The sequence below is a fragment of the Piliocolobus tephrosceles genome, chromosome 6 (assembly GCF_002776525.5).
Source record: "Piliocolobus tephrosceles isolate RC106 chromosome 6, ASM277652v3, whole genome shotgun sequence".
NCBI lineage: Eukaryota > Metazoa > Chordata > Mammalia > Primates > Cercopithecidae > Piliocolobus > Piliocolobus tephrosceles.
In genome coordinates, this window is record NC_045439.1 from 68,186,913 (window position 1) to 68,198,572 (window position 11,660).

The following is an 11,660-nucleotide window of genomic DNA, read 5'->3' on the forward strand; positions in this document are numbered from 1 at the left end:
AGTGCTGAGCCTATAATCTCAGCCTTTGGGAGGCTGAGGCAGGAGGATCACTTGAGTCCAGGAATTTGAGACCAGCCTAGGAAGCACAGTGAGACCCTGTCTCTACAAAAAAAAATGAAAAAGTTAGCTGGACGTGGTGTTACACACCCGTAGTCCTAGCTACTCGGGGGTCTGAGGTGGGAGGATTGCTGGAGCCTGGGAGTTTGAGGCTGCAGTGAGCTGAGATCATGCCACTGCACACCAGCCTAGGTGACAGAGCAAGACCCTGTCTACAAAAAAAAAAAAAAAAAAAGAAAAAAGAAAAAGGTAACTTGGAAAATAACCTGGAAACATCTATTTTATACTGTTAAGTAGTTTATTTTTCCTTTTTCCTCATTTCTCATTGTTTTCTTTATGTTAGCCGGTTCTTCTTGATAGCAGTAGCATTCTTGCAGATCGTATTCTTCTCATGGACACATTCTTCCAGATTTTGATTTATCATGGTGAGGTAAGATTTCAATAGCATTTAAAGCTATGCATGTAAAGTCTTTTTACTTAGAAAAGTTTTCTTCCCTCTTATTGTATGGCTAGTGTTTCATCTATGATAAACTTTGATTTCCATTTTTATGAAGTATATATAAAATATTATTCTGCCTACTATAAGGTTTTAGGCTTCAATTGCAATTTACCCACGTGTGATTATTTTATTCATTCATCCACACACGATTGGATTTTGCACAAAGCGTAGTGTTGTGAAAGTAAGAACACTGACTGTACATAGACAAAGGGCACTTTTGGCTTTTACCTGGAAACATTAAGAGGGGAAAAGTCAGTCTTCGTCAGTGGGCAGGCTTTCCTTTTATGTTATGCAATCATTATAAGTTATTATTAAGTGTTCTACATGATCTTGAAAACTCACTTAAAGCATACATGAATTAAAATTTGTAACTTCACTTAATTGGAATGGTAAATGATTACAGAGAGCAGAAGATTTTAGTAGCTATTAAGCTTTAATCCAGGTATTTAGCAGACCTTGATTCATTCCTTCAGTTATTCATTCAGCCAATTGTTAAGTGCTTCCTTTGGATGCTTTGGAAGATATAGATGTTCTTTTTTCACAGATCTGCTCTCAAACTTCTAGTCTAGTATTTTAGTAACTTCTGTAGATTAATTTTTTCAGTTGCTTTAATTGTAAATGATTTTAGATTTGCCCTGTGGCTGGGTGTGGTGGCTCATGCCTCTAATTCCAGCCCTTTGGGAGGCCAAGGCAGGAGGATTACTTGAGCCCAGGAGTTCAGGACTAACCTGGGCATCATATTGAGACCTCCTCTCTACAAAAATAATTTAAAAAAAGATTTGTACTATAATAATAAAGACATTGCTTAAAATATTCTTTTAAGTAGTACTACCCAGGACTTTTTTTTTTTTTTTTGAGACTGAGTCTTGCTCTTTCACCCAGGCTGGAGTGCAGTAGTGCTATCTTGGCTCACTGCAGCCTCTGCCTCCTGGGTTCCAGCGATTCTCCTGCCTCAGCTTCCTGGGTAGCTGGGATTACAGGCTTATGCCACCATGCGCAGATATTTTTGCACTTTTAGTAGAGACAGGTTTTCACCATGTTGGCCAGGCTGGTCTCGAACTCCTGACCTCAGGTGTTCCGCCTGCCTCAGCTTCCTGAAGTACTGGGATTATAGGCGTGAGCCATCACGCCTGACCTACCCAGGACTTTTAAAAGATTTAATTATTATTATTATTGTACATTATTTTTAGTTGATACCACTTTCTAATGCCCTTTACTTGTTAAGAATAATGCCTGTTTTAACTTCGTTGCCTCTGTTAAAAAATAAAAAAACCTGTAATACTGACAGAGCTTTTTTTTTTTTGCTTTTTGTTTGTTTTATGATGATTTTTACTTTTTCAAGTAGCTTGTTAAAGGAGAAATCAGAAATGCACGTGATTGTTTTATACAGAGGTATAAAGCTATAGAAGAATGTGTTGATTGATTCAGCTAACTTAGAAAATAAACCAGGCATAAGATTTTAGATGATTTAGTTACATGGTTTTTAGAGCTACTTACCTTAATAAATGGATTGATTCAATTGCTCTCATGCATCATAAGCTTAGGTAGATAGCTTTTAACTAACATTCATTTGATAAGCATAGTGTTTTAAAAATTTTCTGACTTACCTACATATTCTTTCATTTTACTTTTAAAGGAGAAGAAATGTTCTAATTTTATATTTATTAAGAATATTTTCTCTACTGAAATTAATGTTTTTAACTTTAAAAAAATTGAGGTAAATGGAATAATGGTCTATAATTTTCTTAGTTTCTAAAGATTACTGTCTTTGGAAAAATCTCAAGATTTTTGGCTGGGCAAGAAATTTAAAGTAATTTCTTTAATTGTTTTAAAATTAGACCATAGCACAGTGGCGGAAGTCAGGATACCAGGACATGCCTGAATATGAAAATTTCCGCCACCTTCTGCAAGCCCCAGTGGATGATGCGCAGGAAATTCTTCACTCCAGATTTCCAATGCCAAGATATATCGACACTGAACATGGAGGCAGCCAGGTAAGTAGTGTTAATTTGTTTGTGTGTGTGTTTGTTGTTAGGTTTGCAGTGAGGTGTACCTCCTTGCTTTCTGATTTTAATAGATTGCTTCATAAAGTGGACAGAAAGGTAAGGAGATAGGAGGGGAAGGTATTAGTGTTTACTTTTTGCATTAGCTTTTGAGAGCAAAGCAGTAAGATTATTGACTAATTGCCTAAACTTGGCAGTTTCCATCATCTCCTGTCTCTAGCCTAACTTCCTGAACAGGGCCAGGATGGCATTGTGGTGATACACTAGCTTTGGTTGAACAAGAAGATGTGAGCAGCTTGGAAAATAATATACTTTTCTTAAAGCTGTTTATTTACTCTTAAAGTCTATGAATATGACATTTGTGGTAACTTACATTTTTTCATTGTCTTCATTCTATCATTCCAGTTTTCTAGAAAAGAAAATTTTATGTAATAGGAAAATACTGTGGTATTATGAAAAGGTTTTGTGGTTTTTAGGATTATGAGGATACATATACATTAGATATATGTACATACATACACAGTTGCTTTGAGACCTTCAGAAGGCTAAGTTAGGTTTCTTAACATACTCTCATAAAATACTTCTTACTTCCCTTTTGTAATTCTTAAAAGAGTTATAATAAATTAATTGTAAGTTGTTATTCATTTATTTTACTTGCTCTTTGAAGGCAGGGACTATGCTTTGTATTCCCTAATGCCTAGTACGGTATTATAAAATAGGTAGGAAATATCAATAACTGTTACTCAGAAATGATAATTATTATTAATTTTACTGTATTTACACGAGTTATTTCGTATTGAGAATTTGCAAAATACTTCTGCATGCGTTATCTCATTTGATCCTCATAACAATTCTAGTGTTATTTTCATTTAACAGATAATAAAACAGATCTAGGTTACTTATGGCCAGGGAAACACAGTAAATGCAGGAGTGGGATTTGAGTCCGGTACTCCAGGGCCAGTGCTCTTCACTGTTAGGTTAAACTGATTCCTTAGAGAGTAGAAAAAGATTTTGTATGATACTAAACTTTAAAGATGTTTCTGTCTATGTGCTTCCATTATGAATTAAAAATCTTACTGGTTCTTTCATTGACATCTCACTATGTGTATTGCCATTTTCCTCTTTACTCTGGTTATTATTTTCATGATGATAAGCCATAGTAGGTAGAAGGATGAAATGTTGGATCACTTGTCTCATAGAATCACCTGTGGTTTAAGAAAGCGTAGGGGGTCATTATTTTAAGCAAAAGAACACACAGATTTTTATGGCTTTTATTTTTATCATTATTTGGGATTTTGAACTTCTGACCCAGTATTTTGTAATTTCACACTAAGCTTGTCATAATTGTTGCACACATAATTTTTATATGCTGAGTTTTGGATTTAACAATGTATTTGTTATTTTGGATGTATGATTTGGAGAGAAGAGGTGCATTTATTATTTATTTGTAACACATAGTGACCTATACATTTCGAAGTTTAATCTTTTAAAAATTAATTTAATAAAATTAATTTTACCAACACGTACTAAATAAAATTGATTTTGCATGATATAATTATTCAGCTGATATTGACTGAAATTTTCTGTGGATAATGTTATTTCTTCTTTGCTTTTAAGGCCCGTTTCCTCCTTTCAAAAGTCAACCCTTCACAGACTCATAATAATATGTATGCCTGGGGGCAGGTAAGTTTAAATAGCAGGTCTTGGAAATTATTTCTTTGTGTATTTATTGTTTGTTAGTTTAGTGAAAGCTACATTTTTTCCCTGTATATTTAGTAATGATTTCTGTTGGAAAAGTAATGTAAAAATGAGAGTAGAAAGCAGAATTAATATTTGGTGACACCATAGAAAAAAAGTGATCCTATCAAATAGACTCCAAGTTTAGCACTATACCCTTGAGACAAAAAGCAATAAAGTATATAAGACAGGAAGTGGTGACTCAAGTTTAATGCTAGGTTGTGAACCACAAAAGGCCACAATAAGCCAAGAGAGGCCAGGAATCATAGTTGAGCAGAAGGGGCAGGAACCCTGCAAATCTTTATTGGTATAGTTTAATTTGGTAAAAGTCCTACTGGGTGTGGTGGCTTGTGCCTGTAATCCCAGCTGCTCGAGAGGCTGAGGCAGGAGGATCACTTGAGGCCAGGAGTTTGAGACCAACCTGGGCAACATAGCAAGACTCCATCTCTTAAAAAAAAAAAGTATTAACCTCTTTGTATAATATATCAACAATTTATTGAATGTCCAGTATGTTTAGGACTTTGTATTGGCTCTTTAGGGTGCAGTTATTAACCATGCCTTTGAAGAGCTTGTAGTCTAATATTAGAGATAAAATACATACCTAAGTAAATGACAAGGCAGAATGGGATATTTGTCCTTAGAAAGCTATCAAGTATTAAAAGGTTAGAAGAGGAAGATGGAAGGAGGTCACATGGTGGTAGCAGGAAGAGGGTATGTAATCAGAAAAGAGCTCAGAAAAAAGAAACATTTCATTTAAAGAATGGTTATTTCGGTAATTGGAAATTGCATGCAGAAGGGAAATCTAGGTAGAGAATAGTATGGGCTAAGATAAAAGACTACATGTAGAGCTGACTAGAAGAACATAAAACGGAAATGTGTTGTACAACTAAATTGTGGAGGATCTTGAATGTCAGGTTGAGGAGTGAGAAGTTGAGTATTTATTTGGTAAGTAATAGAGAGTCATTGAAGGTGGACAGAGGGGCAGATTTGAGTCTTAGATAGTATAGTTGAATCTTAAGATTAAATGTAAGCAATCTGTAGATTGAAAGTATATTTACGAAAATAATCCAAGTGAGAGGGAATAAAGACAAGATGGTGAAAGGAATAGATTTGGGAGATATTTCAAAAGTAGACTCAGTAGGACTTGATTAGAAGTTGCAGGAAAGTAATTATTCCAGGGCATGGCAACTATGCACAAAATCTGAATTCTGATTGGATCCTGGATTAGAGGGAGAGAATAGCTATAAAGAATATAATTGGGATGATTTGTGAGATTTGAATATCGATCACATATCAGATAACTTGTACAGAATTATTAAATTTCTTGAGAGTGATAATGGTGTGGTTATGTGGGAGATTCTTCTTGATCTTAGGAGATACATATTGAAGTATTTAGGGATAAAATGTCATGATGGCTTCAATTTCCAGAAGTTATTCAACAAAAAGAAGAAAAAAGGAAAAATAGTGTAGAAACATAAAGCATATGTGGCAAAATGTTAACAGTTAATTTAGGATTTAGGTATGCTATGTGGGTATTTATTGTACTTCTCTCTCATCTTTAATGTAGTCTTGAATTTTTAAAAAATAGGTGAGGGGAAACAGGGTATTTTGGGGTTTTGAGCCTGAGTGACCAGGAGAACATGTGTCAATAAATGAGAGAGTGGAGAGAAATTGTTTGGTTTAGACACTGAGTTTGAGGTACTATCTAGAAGGCCTTATTGAGCCACAATAAGATGACCGTATTGATTATGGCCATGTTGAGTAGGCTGTTGGCAATTTGGGTTTGATGGTCAGGGCAAGGATGAGAAAGGTGATAGATACTTGAAGTCATCACAGTAAATGCTTGTCTAAAGAGAGAGTAAAGAGGTAAAGGAGAGATGAGACAAAAAACTTCAGGGGAGTACAAGTGGGAGGAGTGTTTAGTGAATTATCAGAGAGGCAGAATGAAAAGAATAGTGTGTCATAAAAGGTGACTCTATAGAAGGAAGAAGAAGGAGGTAACAAAGAGACATGCCGCAGACAGTTGAAAGGGGATACAGAGTGAGAAAAGGTGCTTGGATTTGATGGATAGGTTATTTGTGGCCTTCTGTAAGCGGCTTTAGTATGGTGGTTGAGTAAGAAGACAAATTTATAAGGAATTAGTGGGTGGCAAAGAAGCGGAGGTTGAAAGTATGAATGATTCTTTTCAGATTTAACCTGAGGATAAGCAGTAGGATAGGCAGATGATTGTTATTACAGTAAGGGCACAGAACTTATTTGGAGACCAAGCATAAAGAGCCAGTATAGGAAAGACACAAAAGAACAGATATTTAAGATCTTCAGGAGAGAATATGATCATAAGCACTATATGGAGGTTAAGCATTGGTAAGGAGGCAGGACACTTATTTCTGCAAAAGCAAAAGGTAAGAAGGATGGAGACAGAAAGGTTTTTAGGTGTAGTGAAAACTCACATTGGATAATTGCCTGTTTCTTTTTAATAATATGAGATTATTTAGGAGTGAAAAAGGCTGGAGTTAAGGACCAAAAAAACTAGAAAAGATTAAAAACAGTTGTAAAGAATACAAAAATCAACTGAAGATTAATAAAAGACTTTTGCAGCAGTGGTGAGGGCCCATTTTATTTACTAAAAATTTCTAGAGCATGCTTCCATAATGTTTTTCGTTTGTTTGTTTTGATTTGTTTTGTTTTTTGAGACGGAGTCTTGCTCTGTTGCCAGGCTGGAGTGCAGTGATGCGATCTTGGCTCACTGCAACCTCCGCCTTCTGGGTTCAAGTGATTCTCCTGCCTCAGCCTCCTGAGTAGCTGGGATGACAGGTGCACACCACCATACCAACTAATTTTTTTGTGTATTTTTAGTAGAGGCGGGGTTTCACCATGTTGGCCAGGATAGTCTCGATCTCCCGACCTCGTGATCTGCCCACTTCGGCCTCCCAGAGTGCTGGGATTACAGGTGTGAGCCACCGCGCCTGGGAAAATCCATGAATAGATTTTAATTGTTTCATGAGGACCTTATGACCCAGTCACCTCTTAAAGGCCCTGCCTTTATACTGCCATATTGGGGATTTTCAAAATGAGTTTTGGAAGGGACGGATATTCAAACCATAGCACCATCCTACAATTGCATGATTGAATTTGTGTAATATCCCTGTCCTGTCATCCCTTTTCCCCCCTCCATTTCTTATGGCATTGCTCCTGTTAGATTATTAATTACTTGAGGCAACAACTGTCATTTTCATTTTTGATTTTCCATAGCACCTTAAACATAGCATATATTGAATACAATAGATCTGGACAGGAGAGAGCAGAGATTAGAATATTGGAAATCTATGGAGGTGGTTAGGAGTTAAGGAATTATTAGTAATATAGATAAATAAATTGAATTCAAGGTCCAAAAGTTCTAAAAGGTGGGGAGGATATAACAAGTAAAGGAGACTAATCTTGGAAGGGTGGAAGGCTGGTAATGGAAAATGCAGACTCTGCAGGTTACTTGACTTCTCTTTGTTTTCACTTCCTTGTCTATAGAGTTTAATAAAAGGTGCTTGAAATGGACAGTAATACTCAGTAAATATTAGCTATTAGTTTTCACTGTTATCAATGGAAAAAAAAGTCACTTCTTATATTTAACATGGGAAAGGAAACCTATTTTAAACTATGAAGTGTAATTGTTACTGCCTGGAAGTAGGGACATTACAGGCATAAATAAGAGTGCTCAGGTCTTTCTTAAGATTTTTATGAGTAATGATGTTAACGTTTTAATAATCATGATATCTAATAAACTGAATCTACTACGTTTTAGTCACTATGCTTTTAGTGTACTCTCATTTAATTAACTTTTATAAGGTGGATACTAGTAATCCTATATTTCATGAGAGGAAATTGAGACTCATGTAGATTAAGTATTTTATGCAAGATCATGTAGCTAAACTGTGGCAGGGCCTAGATTTTAGCCAAGGTCTGTCTGACTCCAGATTCTGAATTTTTAATCATTAAGTTAATTTGCTGATTGCATTTAAGGGAAATAACTTAGTAAACAAGCGTTTTACTAAAAATTAATGGACTCTAATAGCTCACAGGATTTTTAGGGGGTCAGAAATCAAGGACCCTATGATAAGTATTACCCATGAACGGCCGTAAGAGGGCGCCACTGCAACACTTCTGTGACGGTGCTGGAGGCCTCTGTTGCTGTAGTACTTCGTATACTGAATAATGTAAAGCTTGTACCTTTCTGCTTAATCTTGGATATATTTTGAATAGAAAAAGGGTCCATTTGAAAAGTTGAGATCAGCTAACTGCTAATTTTTATAAAATTGAATTGAGCATTGGTATTTATAATTTCAAGTAGGAGCTCTGTGGTATGTAAATTAGGAAATCCACGTATTTTGTCCTGACTTGGAGAAATGGCTCTGAGATTGTGTGACTTGAGATGGAAAACATTGTAAAATGAAAAAATCAGGCATAGTAACAGAAAGAAAAAAGTAAGAGCCATGAGGTTGTTATTGGTTTAGGTTACAGTTTTGAGACTTGTAATTCTCTGTGTTAGCTGTGCATATAGAATAAAGTATTTCATTGTTGCAGATTTTTCAACAGAAGGACCAATAAAAATAGCTAAAACGTGTTGTATGTCTACTGTGTATACTATAGGTATTGTTCTGTTTGCTTTCTAGAATTTAACTCATTTAATCATTACAACAACCTGTGTAAGACAGGTCCTGTTATTATCCTTGTTTTACACGTGGGGAAACTAAGACATAGTTTAAGTAACTTCTTCAGTCATATGGGTAGGAAGTGGCAGAGCCAGAATTTGAGCCTAGGCATTCCGGCTCCAGACTCTATGCCCTTAATCCCAGGAAGGGATTGCCTCCCTTCATTATCAGATCTTTCAAGTTCTTTTGAATAAACATGATAAAATTGATTTCCCTTTATTCAGGAGAGGTTATGGCATGTTTGTGGCTATACCAGACTAGAGTCACAGGAGCTATAAGTTCTCATCTCACATTTGCCATTAATTTGCTGAAATTACTTAATTTCCCTGTTTTAGACTCTGAATATTTATAATTAATAAGAACTTGAGTATAAGAAGAAAAATATAAAATTCAGATAAAAAATCTTCTAGAAATACCTTCTCTTGCTGAAGTAAAATTTCATTGTTAATGGATTGGGTTACCAAGATCATTCTGTCAACACAGTTTTTATTAAAATGGATAATAGGAGTTTTCCCTAACTCTTGTTAATTACTTGGAACCTACAGAAATCAATTAAAATGACCTGAAAAGTTGAGAAGCATAGTTTAGTTTTAAAATGATATTATGAGTTTGCTTCCTTCCAGCTGGGATTTCTGTTAAAATGCCAGGGAGAAAGGGTCTGGAGGTCAGGCTTTCTTTTAAAGCCCCAAGCCTCTAATTACATTGTTAGTCTTTGTGGTGACTAGCCGCCATTCTGATTCATCTCATCTCGTAGCATAAACTCATATGTGATCCCATCAGCCTATGAATAAAGACACTCCTATTATCAGGGAATTCTAAGGATGTAGAGTCTCCCTCCCAGGAACCAGGGACGGAGGCCAGTTAGATTCTTTTTATTTAATAGGAGCATAGGCATTGTTCTATTTCAAAGGATTTCCTTGTCTATTTTAAACATTTGTGTATAAATTCCATGGTATCACCCTATGTTTTAATCATAACAAATACTTTTTTTCCTCTAGGAGTCTGGAGCACCTATTCTTACAGATGATGTTAGTTTACAAGTGTTTATGGATCACTTGAAGAAACTTGCTGTGTCCAGTGCTGCTTGAAGTGCTAAACATGTTAAAGACACTTAAGAAGATGAAATAATATTCAAATTTCATTTTTTCCTTTTTCCATTTATCTGTGGAAACCAACAGGTATTGCTCTATATTTTTTTGTATTAGTATGGTTTGAGACAACATAGGGAAAATATTCACATTTGTAGATTAAGCTGGAATTATAATGAGAGCAATAAGAACAAATTTATTTTGCTTACCACAGTGTTATAACTGGTTCTAGAAATTTGAGGTCTTTATAACTTAATTATGTTTAATAAAAATAGAGTCTGCCTTGTACTACAGATGTAATTTATTTGTATAATGCAGACAGACCCAAAGTGGCACTGAATTTCCTTGCTCACCTTTTAAAAACTTGTTAATTTTAGCCAGAAAGCTAAAAAACATTAGTAATGATAAATGTGAACATTCTTGCTTATTCATTGAATATTTTTCTGTAATTTTCAGCACTTATGTATACACTTTTTCTGTACTTACTAGGGTAAGGCAGATTTATTTTTATGATTTGTTTAGGAATTATTTGATTTTATAATGGTAATTTTTCATGATGATAATGTTTTTGGTTATTTGGAAAGATAGTTTAGAGATGAAAGTTTTTTTTGGGTAACAATCCCACAGCTGACAATAAATGTGAAATTTCCACAAAATATCCAACCTATGTGACTAAACACAACAGTTTTTTTTAAAAAGGGAGATAGAAAATACATAGTTTTGTTGGAGTGCATTTTAGTAAGCCTTTGCAGTAAAATGACTGTTGTAACTACTAAACCAAATTTAGTTTTCACAGCATAGTTTTGTTGTTTTTCCCTTGTTTTTCTGAGGTAAATTTTATATTATATCCTTCAGTATTTTAACACTACTTTGGCGGTTTACACATTACTTTTTGTTTTTGCTTCCTTTTTGTGAAATTTATTAAGTTGTGGTTCTTATTGATAACAGTATTATATAATGTTTGCTTAATTATGTGATGCTCAGTTCTATTTTGATTTATTCATTGGTATTCACTTTTACCTTTAAAGTTTACTTGTAGCACATATGTTTACATTGATAAAGCCAGATATGTTTTGACAATGAAATTTACATATCAAGTACTGCAAATAAAAGGTGGTTCTATGATATATGCTTAGGAGGACAGTTTTAATGATTGTACTTGCATGAACACAATCATATGATGGTAAAACAGAAACTTAAGAAAAAATTGTTTATATGTTGTATTCAATTAGCTTAAATAAATTGCATTGTTATATTTTATTTGAATTGAACTGTGCTAGGCCTAAATGCCAATAAAATATACTTTTCACTGTTTTTCTGGCTATTTTGAAATCTAGTAAAACCTGAGAAGCCTAATGTGAAATTAGAGTATTTAAAATCATTAGATTTAAAAGCTCCTCCTTTAAAAAATAACAATTTTAAAAATTCACACATCATACACTTCACCTACCTAAAGTACACAATTCAATAATTTTGAATATTTTCATGAAGTTATGTAATCACATCACCACAATCAATCTTAGAGTATTTTTTATCACTCCCAATAGTTACTCATTTTTGTCATAAGGCTAGT

General features: G+C 34.6%; 1 protein-coding gene across 1 annotated transcript in view; it reads left to right on the forward strand.

Annotated features, from left to right (window-relative positions):
• Window positions 1–11,401, forward strand: part of SEC23A (Sec23 homolog A, COPII coat complex component) — a 74,063-nt gene extending 62,662 nt beyond the window's left edge. Inside the window, exons 17-20 of the mRNA XM_023189626.2 lie at window positions 401–487; window positions 2,395–2,550; window positions 4,177–4,242; window positions 9,998–11,401. Coding sequence (XP_023045394.1) covers window positions 401–487; window positions 2,395–2,550; window positions 4,177–4,242; window positions 9,998–10,087 — 399 coding nt within the window. The 3' untranslated portion in view covers window positions 10,088–11,401. The remainder of the gene's footprint in view (window positions 1–400; window positions 488–2,394; window positions 2,551–4,176; window positions 4,243–9,997) is intronic.
• The last annotated feature ends 259 nt before the right edge of the window (window positions 11,402–11,660 follow it).